The sequence below is a fragment of the Vespa crabro genome, chromosome 20 (assembly GCF_910589235.1).
Source record: "Vespa crabro chromosome 20, iyVesCrab1.2, whole genome shotgun sequence".
Lineage (NCBI taxonomy): Eukaryota > Metazoa > Arthropoda > Insecta > Hymenoptera > Vespidae > Vespa > Vespa crabro.
Window position 1 is genome coordinate 1,986,819 of NC_060974.1, and position 20,166 is coordinate 2,006,984.

A 20,166-nucleotide genomic window follows, 5' to 3' on the forward strand; every position below is an offset into this window, starting at 1 on the left:
ATCAATAAGTAATCTCCCCCCTTCCGTTGCACCCAACAGCACGGCCAACGACGAAGTGCCCATGGATGAGGAATTCCGAGAATTCAAAACCGTTAATGGCGCGGGGAGAAGTGGAGGGGCATGTCACGTGACCTACGCAGATTAAGCATGCGCAGGTACTGAGGTTACTCAGGAACGTATCAACAAAATGTAATGTATCAACAAGGGTGATCAGAAACACATGTACAAAGTTGTCTTGTGGAATCAATCATTCCTTATCTCCGTTCTTTTTCTTTCTTTCTCTTTAACAAATACTCACTTTTTATATATCAGCATTCTTCGGCATTTGGCATTGTCTTTATATTATCACAATGAAAGATTTTTCCACACATGAAAGATTTGCATGTCTATTAATCATCTGAATTATATACCTAAACACAACTTTCAATTAATTATCACCTGGAAATCCTAATTCTATGGATTAAGGATTTAAAGATTTATTGTTTGTATATCTATATCTATTTATCTATAATAATAATGTAAAAGTTATATTTTATCAAATATAATTTGTTTCAGATAACAAAAGGACAAAATGATCTTATCACATATATATATTTTTTTATTTATATGTCTCATGATCATTATTGTAAGAATTTTATTTTTAATATTCATGAAAAGTGGAAGAATAGCAGTGAGAAATTTCAGAGAAACATCTGCAAAAACTATGATAATTTTAGGATCAGGAGGACATACAGCAGAAATGTTACGAATTGTTAAACATATGAATTATGAAAATTATACACCTAGAATATATGTTTGTGCTTTTACTGACAAAATTAGTATAGAAAAAGTAAAAGACATAGAAGGAAAAAAAAATGATTATAAAATAATAAAAATTACTAGAAGCAGAGAAGTTGGACAGTCGTATATTTCTTCTGTATGGACAACTATTATAGCGACATTAGAAGCTGTATCTCTTTTATGGTCTGAAAAACCAGAATTACTTTTATGTAATGGTCCAGGGACTTGTGTTCCTTTATGTATTATAGCACTTATATTCAAGATATTCTATGTTCTTAATATTACTACTGTGTTTATAGAAAGTTTTTGTAGAGTTAAAACATTTTCATTAACAGGAAAAATTTTATATTACTTGGTAGATCATGTAATTGTACGGTGGCCATGTTTAAATAAATCTTTGTATAACAAAGTTTATTCATCATAGTTAAATGCATTTATTCTTAAATTAATATAGTTCATAATTTTGGACCCCTATGCCAATTTCAGAAAGCACAATAGAGCATACTAAAATGGCTTTTGAGGCTGAATGTTTAACGACTGAATTAATAGATTGGACATTATTAAAAGAAGATTTGAAATATTTACCAACTGAAATAGAAGTACATCTAGCACCTATAATTGATGAATTACAAAAACTTAACATGCAAAAATTGTAAATATATAATTGCATTATTTTATACTGGTAACGATTTATAAATATTCTTATTAATATATCGTATTTTTATTAAAGCGAGAGGACAACAAAATGGATAAATAATTCTTTAATTAGAATAGAAGCTTGTTTAGATCGTATATGGCAAATGCTGAATTCAGGTCATTGGAAAGATGTTCCACTATCGTACAGATATAGTTATTCTTTTTGTAGTCTTTTAAAGGTATAGAACAGACTTAGTAGTACGATGATTTATATTATAATAATGTATATTTTAATGTCTATTAATGTTTTTAGGTAATATTGCTAGAAATTGAACACGAACATAACAAAGAAAAATCTACAGATACAGAAATACAAGTTTTACAAGAAATTATTCAACAAATTGATAAAGGTATTCTATTAGGTGCTCCTTTACCGAGTAAGCCGTTATTACTTACATCGATAGCTTCAAAAATAAATAATTACTATAATAGTAAGTGTCATTATTTATTGAAAAAACAGTTTTAGATATCAAAATAATTATCATATTAAAAGTATATAATATACTTATTGTAGAATTCGTCAGAACACTTACTGCAAAAAAAATAGAAATAGATTACAGTAAAGTTTCTCAATCATTACTACCTGAATTTTTACAAGTTAATCGATATAGCATACCTTCTATGGAATCATTTTATAAAGACATTTTTATACCAAAAATTCCAGCCGTAATAACAGGTAACTAATAATTTCGTTTTAATAGTTTAAGTAAATAGAAAGAGAGAGAGAGAGAGAGAGAAAATAGGGAATGAATATATATATATATATCAAAAATTCTTCTAGATTCTATGAAACATTGGAATGCTTTACATTTGTGGCAAGATATCGATTATCTAAATAAGATTGCTGGAAGTCGCACTGTGCCTATTGAAATAGGATCTCGTTACACCGAGGAAGATTGGAGCCAAGATTTGATTATATTTTCAGAATTTTTACAATCTCATATAATTAAGAACACTCAAAAAGTTGGTTATTTGGCTCAACATCAACTTTTTGATCAGGTATTATTTGGAACAAGAAATATTGCTAATTATGTTAATTATTGTTTATTATTACTGTGTAATAACAAACTATATATATGTAATGTGATAACATAATACATATTATCTTGCTATTATATTTTTATAAATTATTTATTTTTATAAACTTTTTATTTAATTATTAACAGATACCAGAACTAAAAAATGATATAGTTGTACCAGATTACTGTTCTTTTTCTGATAAAGAAAATGTAGAAGTTGAACCACCAGATATAAATGCTTGGTTTGGACCAGCTGGAACTGTATCACCACTACATTTTGATATCAAAAATAACTTATTGTGTCAGGTATGGGATATATACATATTTATTATTATAATTTTATTACTTATACTTAACATTGTTGTGTTTAGGTTTTTGGTTATAAAAGAATATTTTTATACGATCCAACTGATTCTATAAATTTATATCCCTATGATACCAAACTACTTTATAATACAGCACAAGTAGATCCCCTTAAACCTGATTATATAAAATGGCCAGATTTTAAAAAAGCCAAAGGTTTTATGTGTTATTTAGGACCAGGAGAGATGTTGTATATTCCACCGAAATGGTGGCATCATGTAACTGCACTTACACCAAGTTTTTCAGTTAGTTTTTGGTGGACTTAGGTAACTTAAAATAATAAGTCTTAATCATAAGCATTGCACAAATCGTATAAATCAATTTTAACAATATTATATAATATATCTTTATATAGGAACTATATTTTTAAAAATTAAATAAGTGTCAATATAAAATATATTTACATCTATAGAAAATATAAGATAACGCATTTTTATACATTTCTTTACTAACAATTTATAAGGTTTACTTATTTTAATCTGATATTATTATTTTTTTATCATAAAAATACATTTATATATATTTACTTTGTCAAATTACTACTATATAGTAGCAATTCATGTTTGTTTTCAAGGTAAAGGAGGATACTCTTCATCAATTTTGCAATGAATATGATATATTGGATATGATTGATCTTGTTGAAACCATTCTTTAATACATTGAAATATATATTATTTATGTTTATAATGTTCATATTGTATTTTTTATATTTTCCTTTGTTTCAACGTAAGCGCATAAATCTGTAATATAAAAATATATTTATAAGTAATATATAATATTTACATAATAAAATTTAACAGTTTTATTTACGATTTATTTGATGCAATAAAATATACTTTTGTACATCCTGGATAATTATGTTTAATGGTATATCTGTTAGCGATTTTTTTTTATGAAATTTTTGGAGATCATTCAAACTTTTCAAAAGGGATTGACTGCATGAACAAAAAGATAGTACGTTAATTATATGGAAATTCTTAATTATTATTATTATTAAAAGTATTTTCAATTATTTTTTAAGTTTTAGATAATATATACATACTCAGATATTCCTGTATATTTGCTCCGTAGTATATTCATTAATTCATCTGTAGAGTTAATCGAAGTTTCTTTGCTGTTTTCTTCAATATTTGCATTATTTTCTTTTGTTATATCTTCCGTTTTCTGGTTTTTTTGTTCAATGGAATCTACTTCTTCCATTAATAATTTATGGTCTGTTTCATTAGATATACTAGTTGATTCTAATTTATTATTATCACAGGTTTCTAGCAGTTCATTGTTAGTAATATCATATGGAAAATTTTTACTTTCTGCAATTTCTGGTTTTGCTTTATTATCAACATCCTCTAAAATTCCATCAATTTGATTATTATGTTCATTTATATTTGTTTCTAACGTAGAATTTCCTACTTTGTTATTGTCAATACATTCTAAATGACATTGAACAGCTTCATTATTCTCTTCATTTAAATCTGTAAATAATTTATAAAGTATAGTATATTTACTTTCTTATCGTATTGTTATATGTATCCTAGTTGCATTTATTGTACTTATAGATTTATGTCAAAATTTTACCAGGTTTCTTTAAAATATTTTGAAATTTATCCTCTGTATGGTTATTAAATTTATCTTCTGTCTTAAACAAGTTGACATTAGAATTCTTTTTAATAATCTTGTCATTATTTTTGTCATTAGAAAATTCTTCTAATTTTGATAGAGAATGCAACGATAATGATGACGGTAACATCATAGATAAATTCTGTGCTGAAATTTCTGTTATGTGTTTATCTAATGCCATGAAAACATTGCATACAATGGTAGATAAAGATTTGTTTGGGTATTTAGGTAGATTTATAGAACTCATATTTATCTCATCCAATTTTTGAACTTCTGTTTTTGATTTTAGCAAAGATATACATTTTAAAAACTCCGCCTATTACAAATTAATCAATAGAAAAGTATGTCAATCATATAATTACAATAAATTCAATATTATAGATATTATTGGTTTGTTTGATTATTGTTGATATATTGAAACAAACATTATAAAATTTACTATACTGTACCTCATATTCTGAAGACAATTTCAAGAATTGGTTTAATGTAAATGACCATTCAATATAGTCTGGAATGATATGCATTCCAATATATTTTTTAATCAAAGAATTTAGTCTATTTATGATGTCTAATGATAAATTGCAATAGTCAATACCACTATATTAAATAAATATACGTTTAATACGATTTACTTATATTTTTTTTTCAATGTGTAAATATATATAAAATTATATATCTACTTACTTCATTAACATATTTTTGTTGGAATAGTATTGCGATTCTAATGATTTTTGCAAAAATGATTTTTTCCATCTTAAATCATTATCTTGAAGAACACTAGAGAATAAAAAATTTCATATATATAATTATTATATTATATCTATAATTAGATAATATAAATATAATTAGTTATCTATTATTAAACAAATTTTAAATATTTACTTTAGTTCCTCATTTTTCTTATTTATTTCAGCTTCATAATCTTTTACATTCTTAAGTAATTGTGCATTGTCTTCTCGTAATATTTTTTCTATGGTATTTTTCTCTTCTATCAGTAGTTTAAAATTGCATTCATCATCCTTTTTTTCTTGTTCCAATCTATTTATGTCTGATTTTAATTTTAATATATCCGCATTTAATTCATCATAGTTATCAGATACTTTTTCCGAAATATGCGATTCATATGAATCCAGTCTATCAATTAATATTTTACGTTCTTCAATAACAGTTTTCATAATCGAATCTTTCTCCTTTAGTTTCAACTTAAAACTTTTTTCCATGTCCGTTTTTTCTTTTGAAAGTTTAGCAAAATTCTGTACTATTACGAAATAATTATATGCTAGTAGTTTATATTTATCTTGGAGTGCCGGTGGTGACAATAGTTCCTGAAGAATTAAAAAATGAGTATAACAAAATTTGAGTTTAGGAATAATTTGAATAAATTTAAGAGCTTACATCATTTGTTAATTGTTCGAAATCTTGAATAAATATATTTTTTATTGAATTATTAGTCATATTTTCTTTCAAGAAGGGATTTTTTGTAGAACTTTGTGAGCTGTTTGTATCATCATATACTATATTAATACAATTATCTTTGTTAGTTATATCATTATTATAATTAAAGGATTTATCTTCCTTGTAAAAGATTGACTGTTCATAATCATTATCTTCTTTGGAATTATTTACATCAAAACATTCATTATTGGGCTTTAAAACAAATTCATTCTCACTTTTACATATTGAATTTATTTCTGTTTCATTTGTTGAACAGCTATCTAAAGAAGTTGTAGATGACTCGCAAGTATTGTCATTCTGATAAATATTATTATCTTCGTCAACATTATTATTTTCAAAGACATCATTTATTAAACCAAGCAGCTTTTGAGGACTCTAAAATTTATAATAAGATTAATATTTATAATTTATAATAAGATTAATTGCATGCTTAATATTGATTAAGAAGATATATTTAAAATATAACGAAAATAAGAAATAAATTTTTTGTTTTTTATATGTATATGTATAGACCTGATTAGTTTTACTGTCATCATTAGTAACACACTCTTTATGTAAAATATTTTCATTATCTGCAAATCAATTTTTAGTATAACATTATTAGTTGTTTCATTTTTTATATTACTATGGATTACTCATGTAATTACAATTGATTATACCTGTTGGTGTGGTATCTTTATATTCATTAGTTTCACTTTCCAATACTAATTTATATTGTTTAGTTATTTCATTTTCAAATAAGTGAAACATTTGTTGAATAGCTTGTGGAACACAGATATAATCTCCAATTCTAATAAGTTTTGGGGATTTAAGCAAGAAATTCAATATATCTGAATCTAAAAAATGAAATAATAAAGATACAAATTTTAAATAAAAATTATAAATTAACATAATATAACATAATATTGTAAGGGTTATCTACTAAAAATTAAATTATTCACCTAAATATTCATCTGTTTTTGTAATATATTCCATAATTTCTTTTGTTTCATGCCACTTTGATAAAAGTTTGTTTTTATGAACTATTAAATTTACTTTAATAAATTCATACATAATCCTAATAAAAAATATATAAAATATTTATACAGAATATTTATCATTTTTAAACAAAACAACAATAGTCATTATTATTGGCTTATTTTTAATGTGATTTACTTACTCTGATAAGAAACGACACTGCTGTATTGTTTCTGAATCAACATTTTCAGGTTCACATTCTGACAGAATATTTGTGTTATTTATATCCTCATTATTAAACATGTCTTTGCCAGGTTCTAACTTTTGTAAAAAGAAAAGATACATGTAATTTATAAATGATAAATAACATGTGTTTGTATATATTGATATAAATCACAAATACAATCTTACATTTTCACGTGGAATACCAAAATTATTTTCTCGCAATTGTATTAGTTTCATTAATTTCATTTCTTTTTCTGATCTGTAAATATATCAGAAGAAATATTATTATTTTTACAATAAAATATTTGAACGTTTTATTTAAGTTATACATATTTTCAATATTGTAAATTTCTTACATTTCTTTAAATGGCTTGATGCATTCTTCTTGTGTGTTACGAAGGGGGAGAAAGTTTGGTCTTCTAAGTTTTGGAATTGGCTTTATAAAACGCTATATTATAATAAAAGTAAATATATAAAAATAGAATAAAGAATGCTTGACATTAAAAATTTATAGAAATGAGTATTAAAATTAATAATCATATTCATACATGTTTTTTAATAGCGCCATTAACTGGAGAATCAGATACTAATAGCATCGATAATGAGGAATTCTCTATAACTGATACTACTTTGGCATCATCGTTTAATATTTCAATTTTTGTTATAACATTTTTATCTTTAGCTCCACAGTTTGATGTAAAACATGAGCGACCTATCATATCCTATTTAAAGATATATTATTAAAGATATGTGTAATAAAAGCGCATAATATATGATATATTTATTACCATATCTGAAAGCTTGTTTTCTATATGTAGTTTGTTTTTTTGAAATTTCCAACAAATTGGATGAAAGTTTAATTTACAAGGATTACTTGAATTGCTACATGTGATAGTAACTAAGCCAGAAAAAGTTGGGTCACTGTAAATAGATAAAAGAAAAGAAATTTATAATTATGTATACTTATGTATGCGATGTGATGGATACATTTACCTGAAAAATATATCTCTACATGGTGAACAATATGGAATATTATTTTGACAGTTCTCTAAGAAACATTTTGCATTTGGACAATGCCAACTCGAAGCTTTTTCTTGTAAATCCATTAATGAAATCTATTGATACAATATGAAATATCATTTTAATATTATAGCAATGTCTTTATAAAGTATGAATGAGCAATAAATAATACATATAATGTTTAGATATACTGTATAAATCTTTTTCCTCTTAACACATTTTTATTAAAACATTTATAAAAATCATACCAATAAACCTTCTCTTGTAGTTTCATTTATAACAATAGACGTCATGGGTATATACTGGGTTGTAAAATGTGTTTCTTCATTTAAAATAGCGAGTCCCTTGTTAATTGTATTGATAGCAAAATTAAACCTAAACATAAAGATTTTATTAGATACTGCAACATTTTTAATTAAATGTATTAAAAGTGTATGTGCATGTTACCTATATAATTTAATATATGCTTTTGCTATGGCATAATAAACAGCTGGATATAATTCTCCAATAGTATCTTCTAAATTCATAAGAATGTTTAATGCTTCTATTATATTGTGGAATGTATCGGACTGTAATAAAATTATACATAATATGTATTCTATTGTATTTTGAATACTATCTTTTACCTGGAATCATATATAATAAATATAATATTTATATAATGGTATTATATATTAATATCTATACCAATATAAATTTTTTGATAACCTACATTTAGATTTAAGCTTTCAAATAATTGTAATGCCACTTTATATTTATTATAAGCTGTTTGGTATTCTTTATTTGCAAATGCTTTTGAGGCTTCATTCAGCGTGTCAATTAGTTCCTAATGTAAAAAATAATTTAAATAATTTATCACGGTATAGTAAATAAATCAACAATAAATAAAATAACGACAAATATTAAGATTTTATTTTAACGTAATTTGGCGCCTAAAAACCAGTGTTGCCAATTGTTAATTTAACGCCAATTATTTTGAAATGTTCTTTCTACGTATTATTAAAGTATTTCTTTTTATAATAATTTCATTTAAAAAATAAGCTCTCCAAAAAAATACAATTCCGCAAATAATTATATTGCTTATAATCTGTATAATAAGAACATGCAACCAATTAGAAATAAATTGAAATAATATTTAAAAGATCGGTTCACCTGCGATAGTATTCACAGTTCAAATAATTGTCGTTAACACGTTTGATAAAATTCATAATCTAAACAGATCGAATGAACGATATAATACGAATTAATAGAAATAGTATAATTAATAATAATGCACCTTTACATTTATGTATATATGTATGTGTATACAAAAAAAAGTATATGATTTTATTGAAGTTTTCAAGTTAAATTGAAAAATTGAGAACACGTAATTTCTTGGACGATGAAATGATTGAAGTGTGAATAAAAAATTATAAAAAATATTTAATCGTTCATGGGTTTACAAATGATTAAAATAATATATCCGAGTTATGTAAATATCTTTTGTAAAAGCATAGAGAAGAAGATGATGTGAGGATAACAAGAAATTCTATAAATATCCGATGACCTACGTCTTCAGCATGGAGAGTATAATACATACGTACACATCAAGTTTTGTCAAACTAAGTACACAGTTTATTATTTAGGAATGACGACTGAGGCTGAGTTTCTACCCATTATTAGGCTTCAGGTAAATATTAATCGAAAACAATATCTAATGTTTCAAGGTCAAAAGTCATGAGAGATTTTTATTTATTAACCTCTATCTATTTCATAAAAAAACGTTGAAAAGTTTATTAGTCGTGAGATTTTGTACGCGTCGTTCTAGCCTATATTATTTATTTGTTTATTTATTTATTTATTTGTCACTTTATTAATCTAATGAAGGAAGTAAAAAACAAAAGGACAAAAAGCACATGATTCGGATTAAACAAAAGACCTTTTTATCGTCTAAGGGAACTTCTCGAATATTTTTATTTTTACGTAATTGACGCAACTCGATCACGTGCCTTGTATTTATTCATATAATTTATGTAAAGCGTTACTGCGTGAGAATTCTATTTTTCTATGTTTATAAATAGTCCAAAATTTTGTTCTCTCTTTTGTATTTCTTTTAATATTTGTTAAGTTCGTTATTAAAATTAAAGGAAAAAAAGAAAAAAAAATTTTTATTATAATCTGGACATTGCTATTGAACATTCTTTTCATTTCATTTCTACGAAGATAATAACATTTTATATATATAATAAGATATACATATTATCTATATAATAAATATACGATAACATTTTATTTATATAATAAGATTTAATATTTTATTTGGTTATTTAATAATTTTCTTCAAAAAATGTCTGCAAAATGTTACGTCATTCTAATTAATATGCTGTAGATTTGACATATTTCAAATTTATAAAACTCATTAATAAAATAGAACTCGAATTGAATATGCAATTAAATAAAACAATCAAAATAATTATAAGATACGCAATAAAATATTCGATTTAACTTTGGCGGCACTTCTGGTGATTGGCAACAATGACTTGTCGAAGAGCGCGAGATTTAAATTGCGATAATCGATAAAAATTTTTAAAAAACGAATAAACGAATATATTCCTCTTTCGTAATTAATAAAACAAATTCTCCTTCTATTAAATATGATTAAATATTAATTATTATTGCATGGAATAACACGATATTGCACCAAGAAAAAAAAAAATAAAAATAAAAAAAAAATAAAAAGAGGAAATAAAGAATATTAAGAAAAGGGATGATTTAAAGGGACGATAATACGACGGAGAAGGGTAAGTTTAAGGTGGTATGAGTGATGAAAGCCTTGAAAGAAAAGATCGTCGTGTGGAAGGTGCATTTTACACGCAACGCTTTGTATAGGGGGTATTGCATTCGTGTTCTCCTTACTCCAATGTTGATTAAACGTAAGAGAGAAAGAGAGAGAGAGAAAGACAGAGAGAGAAAAAGAGAGAGAGATTACGGTGAGGTGTTTTATTGATCGTCATATATGCCGCCAAGAGGGCAGACACACTATGTGTGTTACAGGTGACGCTTTCTAGCCCGCCATACAACAAACCGATTTAGGACGCCGACGCATAACAACGTGTTACTGCCAAAGGTCTGACTCATTTCCCACTACTACTTCCTACCGTGTCCTCACGTCATTGCTGTTGGTTGTCCCCCTTGAAATGACCAATGCGATCGATGGAACGCGCATTTATCCTGCTTCTTCGAATTTCGTCGGAGTTTGCAAATCAAATGAAATTGTTCTAACGATACAATTATTATTTATGTGGGTGCATATGTAGAAGGTGATATAGCTAAAGGTAAAAAGTTTAATGAAAGTTTTAATAAAAAGTTAGATCTTTCGATCTAAATCTAGGAATGATGATGAATGATCGATTCTATAGAAAAAAAAAGAAGAAAAATAAAATAGAATCCACGATATAATTCTTAATCAATGTGATTTCTTCCATGGTTCTTTAGTGACCATCAGCTCTTTCTTATTTATTTTGCTAAAAGCTATATAATAGAAGGCGCCTAAGGACTCGACTTTTGAATAAGAATAAACGTAATGAATCTTCCTTGATCTATATTTTTAAATTTGTCTTTTAAAACACGAAACATTGAGTATACTTCATATTGGATTAATCAAATCAATAGATAGGAAATATATCTAAAGCATAAAAGTGAAATAGTATAAATATGATGGGGTAAATGATTGTATTTAAAAAGTATCGGTTGATTTTGTTATTCCTTTATTTATTATATTATTATAATCAAACAAACGATTAGTATCGTCATCTTTATATTTTTCTAAAATATATATAACGAAATAATATCATGGAACACGCGTTAAAACGGTCTTCGAATTAGGAATTACAATTAGTTTAAATTGAAAGAACACAAAAAATGAAAAAACCGGGTCTTTTTGAATCACCGGATCTGATCTAACGCGGAAGTTATGCGCGTCGAACGAATGAGGAGGAATGAAAGGTTAGCAAGAAAAGTGGAAAGAGAAAAGAGTAACGTAAAGAAGCAAGAAAAACGATACTTCCCCGCCAATCACCACCACCACCACCACCACCACCACCACCACTATTACTACCACTACTATTACTATTGCTACTACCATTACTATTATTACCGATACTAACATCCCCTCTGTTCATACATGAATCGTTGTAGTTCGAGTCTGCGCTTTATATGAACGTACAAGGGCGGCTCCTATCTAGCGTTATGTTCTTTCTCCCTCTCTCCCTCTTCCTCCTTCCCTCTCTCTCTCTCCCTCTCTCACTCTCTCTTTCTCTCTTTCTCTTACTCCAACTCACCCTCCTCGGCCGTTCGTTCGTTCCGTACTTCTGGCGTTACCTTTCCCGGGCGGCTTCACGAATGGTGGATTGACGCGGGCCTCTCTACGAGGGTAGTCATTTTTTTCACGCTCGATTCACGATCCCCTCGTCGAGCCGGAGAGAGAACATCGTCAAAGACGTCTCCCGGTTCTCCGGCTACGACATCATGGTCACGGACAGTACGAATCAGGTAGGACATTTCCAAGTGTTTCGTTAATAATCTACGATTAAAGGATTTCTCGTATTCTATCGTTTTGTCGAAACGTACCGGTGCCTTCTTTTCTCTTTAGCAATACGAGATTAATTCGATGCTAAAAGTTATGGAGAGAAAGAGAGAGAAAGAGAGAGAGAGAGAGAGAGAGAGAGAGAGAGAGAGAGAGAGAGAGAGAGAGAAAGAGAGAAAGAGAGAGAGAGAGAGAGAGAGAAAAGAATATCATTATCATCGTTCAAACAAGTAATTATGTAAAATATCATTATTCTATCGATACTTTGGTCGGTGGATTAAAAAAGGATATACTAGAAAGAAATCGCTTCGTTAAATTTGATGAACTTTAGAAGGGTGTTGGGTGATATGGCGGGTCTGAGGTGGGGTATGGGGATGCGTACATGATACGATTTGGGGAGCGAGTGTGCGAAGGTCGTACTATCGAAGCGGCATTTTCGTGCGGCATCGAGTGTTAGATATTGACTACTATTTTTACCCATGTTACTTTGGAATTTTTTTTCTCTTTCTTTTTTCTCTATTCTTCTTTTCTTTTTTCTTTTTTTTAAACGTGTCTATCCTTTTTATAAACAGTTGATTAGAATTTTTGCAATAAGGATAGATTGGTCGAATTACTTCGATAATGATAATAGTAAGTAGTTCAATTTTTGATTTTTATAAATGGTGACGATCTTAATTATTTAAAAAAAAAATTTTTGTTTATTTTTTTTTAATAATATTATATTACAAGAATTACGTTAGACTTAAATTGTTACAGGTAAAATAAACAATTAATGTTTTTACATGGACGTACATACATACAATCTAGACAAAAAAATTATATATTACATTGAGTTATGCGTACCGATAGAAACATGTGATTTGTATGATTCTGTTTGTAACTATAATAGATCGCTAAGTTCCAATGAATGAATTCTTGCGCGCGTATAGGGATTATACTTGAAAGATATGTATGTATATAATATATATATATATATATATATATATATATATATATATATGTATTTATGTGAATATGTACTTGATGCCATTATAAATGGTCAAACAAATGTGCAATACTATTATATCATATCGCGCGTTTCTCCCTTTTTCATGCATGTTCTTTTTTCAAAGTTATAGTTAGTTTCACAAAGAAATAACTATAACAGAATAACTACGATTTACAAAAGAAAATTTATAAAAGAAAATTTGTATCTTAGATGACTACGAATGAAAAATACATTTTTTTTTTTAATCCTTTTATCACCCTTCAGACCTTGTAATAATCGATTTCTCTAAGCTATAACGAAAATAAATATCGTAATCGAAGCGTTAATGTACACAACAGGAAGGGACACTACTGCAGTAAACTAGATTTCACAGAAGAGATGAAGTTTAATTAGATCAAAAATAGAATATACTAGAATATAAATAATCTCGAGGTTATGAGTTCAATTCGATTTCTTCTTCCCCTTTTTTTCTTTCTTCTAATAACCGCTTTGATCAGCCCCATTTAATTTTTCTTTTTTAGGCTGACGATACAACCGCATTTCTTCGCGCAGCTCGATCTGGGAACCTCGAAAAAGTCATCGAATATTTAGACACTGATCTAGATATCAATACAGCCAACTCGGTAATATTTCATTCTATTTACGATAACATTCTATCAATTTCTATGTTTCTAATAATATCTGATTTAATTGACAATTATTTTATTAATTTGCAGAACGGTCTAAACGCTTTGCATTTAGCATCGAAAGATGGACACGTTGAAATAGTGACGGAACTTTTGAAAAGAGGTGCAAAGGTCGACGCTGCGACAAAGAAAGGCAATACCGCATTGCACATAGCATCTTTAGGTAAACTATGCAGTCATTGATTCTATTCACTGTGATATAAGTAATACATTTGATAATTTCTTTTTTTAATTTTATTATTATTATTATTATTATTATTATTATTATTATTATTATTATTATTATTATTATTATTATTATTCTTATTATTATTATTTAGCTGGCCAAGCGGAAATAGTTAGTATTCTTATTCAATATGGTTCTGCGGTTAATATTCAATCGCAAAATGGATTCACACCATTATATATGGCGGCCCAAGAGAATCACGATCAGGTCGTCAAGCTGTTGCTTAGCAATGGAGCCAATCAAAGCCTCGCTACGGAGGTAAAGCTAAAGATATTTTTAGAAATTTGTAGAATTCTATCATATGTGAATTTCGTTTCCTTTTAAATTTTAGGACGGATTCACCCCGCTTGCTGTGGCTATGCAGCAAGGGCACGACAAAGTCGTCAGTGTACTTTTGGAAAATGATTCGAAGGGAAAAGTTAGGCTACCGGCGCTTCATATCGCCGCTAAAAAGGACGATTGCAAAGCCGCCGATTTACTTTTGCAGGTAATTTCTTTTATAAATAAACCAATATTTCTTTGAATTATTATTAATACCAAATGAACTTTGCTCTTTGTCTATAAATCTATGTTGCTTTAATTGCATATTTTAATTAACCAATGCAATGTTATTTCTTAGAACGACCACAAGCCAGATGTCACATCTAAGAGTGGTTTCACGCCTCTCCACATTGCTGCTCATTATGGAAACGAGGAGATAGCACGTTTGTTAATTAAACGTGGCGCTGATGTGAACTATTTGGCAAAGGTATGAAACTTCAAAAAAAAAAAAAAAAAAAAAAAAAAAAAAAAAAAAAAAAAAAAAAAGATAGAGAAGAAAAAACTTTGTTTGTGTAACCTTATTTCTCATTTCCTATATCAACTGAAATATTGTTATTTCAGCACAATATCAGTCCTCTCCATGTAGCAGCGAAATGGGGCAAAAATAACATGGTAAAAATCCTATTAGAGAACTCGGCACAAATAGATGCAAAAACTAGAGATGGTTTAACTCCATTACATTGTGCTGCGCGATCTGGACATGAGGAAGTTGTTAACACTCTTCTTGAGAACTCAGCACCAATCAGTGCACGTACAAAGGTGAAGTATCACTAAAATTTTCAATTAAAAAAAAAAAAAAAAAAAAAAAAAAAAAAAAAAAATAATAATAATAATAATAATAATAAAGGAATTAAAATCGAGTATTCGCGCGAGATAATAAAATAGAAGTTTTCTTTTATAGAATGGTTTAGCACCTTTGCATATGGCATCTCAAGGAGATCATGTGGATGCTGCTAGGGCATTACTCTATCATCGTGCACCAGTGGACGAAGTGACGATCGATTATTTAACTTCGCTACATGTAGCTGCACATTGTGGCCACGTTAGAGTCGCGAAATTGCTTTTGGATAGAAAGGCGGATCCAAATGCACGAGCTTTAAACGGTTTTACGCCTCTGCACATCGCTTGCAAGAAGAATCGTATAAAGGTCGTCGAGTTATTGCTGAAACATGGCGCATCGATCGAGTCTACAACAGAGGTAACGATCGATGTTTCTCGACAATTTCTTATTATCTTATCTTCGATATACTTTTGCATACAATTCGCGAAATTAATATATATACTTTATATATCTGCACTAAAGAAAAAAAAAGAAGAAAAAAGAAAAAAAAAAAAAGAAAAAAGAAGAATAAAAAGATTAACAAATAAAATAACAAAAGAATCTAAAATAGATCGTAGCCAGTATTTTCTTTTTCTTTTTTTTTCTTTCTTTTTTTCTTTCTTCATTTACAAAAATGTTTGCACTATATTTTTCATGCTGCTTCTTCTTTTACGTTCAAATGATGATTTAACATTGAAGTATGGAGAAGATGAAGAAATAATATAGGAAGGCTGGTTAACGGATTGTGCGAGTTGGAGATGAAAGACGGGATATAAAGTCTGATCATTTATACGGATTCTGTGCTCCTTCTATGCTGTTTATTTCTGAAAACGACGGAGAATTATAGAAAATAGGGAAAGGAGAATAAAAGAAAGATAGAGAGAGAGAGAGAGAGAGAGAGAGAGAGAGAGAGGGGGAACTTTGTCTAAGCGAATGATTTGTGGAATCGGAATTGAAGAAAATGTCCTAATGGAAAATAACATATATTTTACAGTCCGGACTGACTCCCTTACACGTGGCCAGTTTTATGGGATGCATGAATATCGTGATATTCCTACTACAACATGAAGCCAATCCCGACGTGCCAACTGTTAGGGGAGAAACACCCCTACACCTGGCAGCTAGAGCTAATCAAACCGATATTATTCGAATTTTATTAAGAAATGGAGCCAAAGTCGATGCACGTGCTAGGGTAAGTAAACCAAAAAAGGGATCCTCCCTTTCCTATCAGTCAAATCGTCCTTTCCTATCTATTCGTCTTTCATCTTTCCTTTTTTCCCTTTTGTGAAACAACAAAAAAGTTTATATCTCGAAAATCTTTAATTCGTTAAGTTAACAGGAAATTTGTCACGTCGAAAGAAAACGCAGAATCATTTAAATAGAAAATGATCGATCATATTTAAATCATACTTGTTCGCGTTCAACTTAAACGCATGAGTCCATTAACCAGTCTGGGATATATTCGTAGACAAATTTTTTTCCCTCTCTTATTCTTTTTTTCATTTATTTATTTATTTCTTTTTAATTCTTTTTTTTTTTTTTTTTTTTTTTAATGCTTTTCTAGCTTCATTAACGTGCAGTTGTATCATTATTTAAAATATTTTTGCTGTGTTATCCAAGTATTCAAGAAATAAATAATATAAATGACGTAAATCAAATATCCGTTGATCGAAAATTTTTCTTTCATTGATTAAATCGAGACGGATAAAAAAAGGTTGGGCTTCTCGTGAACCGAAGAAATTTAATTCTTTTTTTGTAGGAACAGCAAACACCGTTGCACATCGCATCCAGATTGGGTAACATCGATATAGTTATGTTACTATTGCAACACGGTGCAGCCGTTGACACAACAACGAAAGATATGCACACGGCATTGCACATTGCAGCGAAGGAAGGTCAGGAGGAGGTAATGTATAAAGAAATCGCAAAAATAGCAGAATACGTCGACAAGCAAAATAGGGCGTATTTGTTTTGGTCACGGCGTCGGGAGTATCTTATGTGAAAAAAAAAAAGAAAAAGAAAAAGAAAAAGAAAAACAGAGAGAAAAAGAGAGAGAGAGAGAGAGAGAGAGAGAGAGATTGAATTTTAATTTCTTCGAAGATGAATGTAAAAAAGAAAAAAAAGCAAACGCGTTATTTTTATCTATTCAAAAACCTTTTCGTTTTCTTCAATATTTTGTTTTATCATGCACTTGTTTAATTATATGTAATGGTAATCGTAAAAATGGTCTAATTCATAATTTAAATCGATTATTATTTTCGTTTATGTTTAAAAAAAAATTATATATATATATATGTACATATATGCATAATGAATTGGACAATTTTTATAATCACCTGTACATACACATAGTAGTTATACACGTTCTTCCATAAACGCGATTTGAAATCACTTCTTACACTTTCTTTATTTTCAAACTTATAGAGAGTTTGAGAGTTTTATAATTTTACGTTATATTTATTTCTCTATGTATCCGTGAGTTAATAAAATTTTCGTTACATTGGTTTTACCGTTTTTATGTTTTCCCTCATTTCACTGCACTTTTTTTTTTTTTAAGCATGAGATAAATTAAAACGAGGAGATAGCATGCAACTCCTCGCGGTGCATACAAGTATTCAATTGATTTTTCTTTTTTGCTTAGTCCTTATTCTAGTTTCCCTCCTTTAAAAAATGCAAAAAGAAAAGAAAAGAAAAAATGAGAGCGTGAGAAAGAACGAACGAACGAGCGAGAGAATTTTTTTTTCAATGTATCGTGTATGTATACGTATATATATATATATATATATATATATATATATATATATATATATATATATATATATATATATTTGTATGCGTGAACATATGTAATATTGTAATATAAATACTTATATAATATGCTGATTTATTAGTGATCTTAAAATTTCAGAGTCATAAGTATGACAGGCAAGAAACGTACCTTCGTTTCGCTCGTTTCCAAGGCACATATATACAACTATATATATATACATACATACATACATATATATACATTCACACAAATATACATACACGCATACATACATATGTATGTTAAACATTTCTTTTTTTTTTTTTTTCATTATACTTTCCATCGATATAACCATGCATACGATTATAACAAGCAATGCGTGAAAGGTGCCTGTTTTTCTTTCTCCCCCTCTCACTTATTTGCATTTATATAATTTTTTTTCATTTCCTCCATTAAATTTCATATTCCTGTTGTACTTGTTATTAAATAAATTAATAAGTTAACGTTATTACACTGTAATTAAAACGAAAAGAACGTAAATCTTGTTATCTTGTTGTCATATGTCATTAGTTGACTGATCTTTCTTCGTTATGCAATAATAGGTAAGCAATTATTTCTAATTGCAATGATGGAGATAATCAACATTATTATTTGATATAACATATATACACGCACACGCACACACATATACGTAATTGAACTAATTCTTATCGAACGCATATCATAAACATAAAATTTTATCAGTCTATATATAAATATATGTATGCTGCTGTATGTATATATATTCATATATATTTATTGATATAACACAAAACTTTGTGATAAACAGGTGGCCGCTATTCTAGTGGAGAATAATGCCTCGGTAAAAGCCACAACGAAAAATGGTTTTACGCCGCTCCACATAGCGGCCAAATATGGCAATATGAACGTGGCAAAGATCCTTCTGCAAAAGGACAGCAAGCTTGATGCTCAAGGAAAGGTTAGCAGACGATTTATAGCAGTTCAATGATATAAAATGAAATAAAGATGAGATAAAAATGAACAAAAAAGAAGAAAAAGAAAAAAGAAAAGAAAAGAAAAGAAAAGGAATCGTTCCGTTAATCCTTTATAAATTTTAGTAACTTTCAAGTCTTATACGCTTATATTTGTTCTTTTTTTTTATATATATTAAATGTTTTTAAGAATAAATACTTAGCAATACTATAACTTGTATACTAACAAAAATTAGATTACAGAGGGTTATATTTACGTGTTCTATTACGGTGAGAATTTACTAATCATTTTTAGAACGACATTACACCACTGCATCTGGCATGCCATTACGATCATCCAAATGTTGCGAATCTTCTATTAGAGAAGGGTGCTTCACCCCATCTTGCATCACAAAATGGACATACTCCGTTACACATCGCTGCACGTAAAAATCAGGTATTAAAGTAATCAATACCAATCATTTCTTTCCATTTTTCCATTTTAATGTATATCTCTAACGAAAAATCTACATCACTTGGCACAGATGGACATTGCTTCTACTCTGTTGGAAGGCGGAGCGAACGCAAATGCCGAGTCTAAGGCAGGATTCACGCCTCTACATTTGAGCTCACAAAAGGGTCATTATGATATGACGAATTTACTTATCGAGCATGGAGCTGATCCAAATCACAAAGCTAAGGTATTTTT

The 20,166-nt window shown here is 28.4% G+C and overlaps 4 protein-coding genes across 11 annotated transcripts in view; 3 read left to right on the top strand and 1 right to left on the bottom strand.

Moving 5' to 3' along the window:
- The first annotated feature begins 19 nt into the window (after window positions 1-19).
- On the top strand, window positions 20-3,549 carry LOC124430945 (lysine-specific demethylase 8). 5 transcript variants are annotated; one of them, XM_046978204.1, is made up of 8 exons: window positions 20-155; window positions 1,267-1,432; window positions 1,511-1,655; window positions 1,730-1,907; window positions 1,991-2,152; window positions 2,258-2,475; window positions 2,643-2,801; window positions 2,867-3,549. In XM_046978204.1, exons 2-8 carry the CDS (start codon window positions 1,290-1,292, stop codon window positions 3,122-3,124), a joined length of 1,263 nt encoding a protein of 420 aa, XP_046834160.1. In that variant the 5' UTR covers window positions 20-155; window positions 1,267-1,289; the 3' UTR covers window positions 3,125-3,549. The 5 variants fall into 5 exon arrangements, with proteins under 5 accessions (XP_046834160.1, XP_046834159.1, XP_046834161.1 ...); XM_046978203.1 differs by having other exon boundaries at window positions 52-189; XM_046978205.1 differs by lacking the exon at window positions 20-155 and adding an exon at window positions 607-625.
- On the top strand, window positions 343-1,349 carry LOC124430952 (UDP-N-acetylglucosamine transferase subunit ALG14 homolog). Its single transcript, XM_046978219.1, has 2 exons — window positions 343-481; window positions 556-1,349. The coding sequence occupies exon 2, from the start codon at window positions 572-574 to the stop codon at window positions 1,202-1,204; it is 633 nt and encodes a 210-aa protein (XP_046834175.1). The 5' UTR covers window positions 343-481; window positions 556-571; the 3' UTR covers window positions 1,205-1,349.
- LOC124430935 (probable serine/threonine-protein kinase DDB_G0282963) lies at window positions 3,458-12,632 on the bottom strand. Of its 4 annotated transcripts, none has more exons than XM_046978180.1 (21): window positions 12,452-12,632; window positions 8,845-8,958; window positions 8,580-8,758; window positions 8,381-8,507; window positions 8,106-8,227; window positions 7,901-8,033; window positions 7,661-7,834; window positions 7,469-7,560; window positions 7,299-7,371; window positions 7,090-7,208; window positions 6,872-6,987; window positions 6,590-6,766; window positions 6,444-6,502; window positions 5,871-6,305; window positions 5,358-5,800; window positions 5,160-5,252; window positions 4,925-5,072; window positions 4,434-4,791; window positions 3,901-4,330; window positions 3,669-3,793; window positions 3,458-3,598 (listed from the first exon to the last, which is right to left on the bottom strand). In XM_046978180.1, the coding sequence occupies exons 3-21, from the start codon at window positions 8,657-8,659 to the stop codon at window positions 3,549-3,551; spliced, it is 3,354 nt and encodes a 1,117-aa protein (XP_046834136.1). In that variant the 5' UTR covers window positions 8,660-8,758; window positions 8,845-8,958; window positions 12,452-12,632; the 3' UTR covers window positions 3,458-3,548. The 4 variants fall into 4 exon arrangements, with proteins under 4 accessions (XP_046834136.1, XP_046834133.1, XP_046834132.1 ...); XM_046978177.1 differs by having other exon boundaries at window positions 11,270-12,632; XM_046978176.1 differs by lacking the exon at window positions 12,452-12,632 and adding an exon at window positions 9,716-9,849.
- Window positions 9,670-20,166, top strand: part of LOC124431025 (ankyrin-2-like) — a 30,358-nt gene continuing 19,861 nt past the window's right edge. Inside the window, exons 1-13 of the mRNA XM_046978385.1 lie at window positions 9,670-9,801; window positions 14,206-14,307; window positions 14,401-14,533; window positions 14,691-14,854; window positions 14,928-15,083; window positions 15,216-15,344; window positions 15,479-15,676; window positions 15,819-16,115; window positions 16,732-16,929; window positions 17,497-17,643; window positions 19,316-19,465; window positions 19,774-19,914; window positions 20,003-20,158. Coding sequence (XP_046834341.1) covers window positions 9,760-9,801; window positions 14,206-14,307; window positions 14,401-14,533; window positions 14,691-14,854; window positions 14,928-15,083; window positions 15,216-15,344; window positions 15,479-15,676; window positions 15,819-16,115; window positions 16,732-16,929; window positions 17,497-17,643; window positions 19,316-19,465; window positions 19,774-19,914; window positions 20,003-20,158 — 2,013 coding nt within the window. The 5' untranslated portion in view covers window positions 9,670-9,759. The remainder of the gene's footprint in view (window positions 9,802-14,205; window positions 14,308-14,400; window positions 14,534-14,690; window positions 14,855-14,927; window positions 15,084-15,215; window positions 15,345-15,478; window positions 15,677-15,818; window positions 16,116-16,731; window positions 16,930-17,496; window positions 17,644-19,315; window positions 19,466-19,773; window positions 19,915-20,002; window positions 20,159-20,166) is intronic.

Coding starts and splice junctions, on each gene's coding strand:
- LOC124430952 (XM_046978219.1), top strand. CDS start 572: ATGATCTTATCACATATATATATTTTTTTATTTATATGTCTCATGATC.
- LOC124430945 (XM_046978201.1), top strand. CDS start 1,254: ATGCCAATTTCAGAAAGCACAATAGAGCATACTAAAATGGCTTTTGAG. Junction 1,433..1,510: donor AAACTTAACATGCAAAAATT/GTAAATATATAA, acceptor TTTTTATTAAAG/CGAGAGGACAACAAAATGGA. Junction 2,153..2,257: donor AATTCCAGCCGTAATAACAG/GTAACTAATAAT, acceptor AAATTCTTCTAG/ATTCTATGAAACATTGGAAT.
- LOC124430935 (XM_046978180.1), bottom strand. CDS start 8,659: ATGAATTTAGAAGATACTATTGGAGAATTATATCCAGCTGTTTATTAT. Junction 8,034..8,105: donor TGTAGAGATATATTTTTCAG/GTAAATGTATCC, acceptor ATCTATTTACAG/TGACCCAACTTTTTCTGGCT. Junction 6,767..6,871: donor AAAAACAGATGAATATTTAG/GTGAATAATTTA, acceptor TTCATTTTTTAG/ATTCAGATATATTGAATTTC.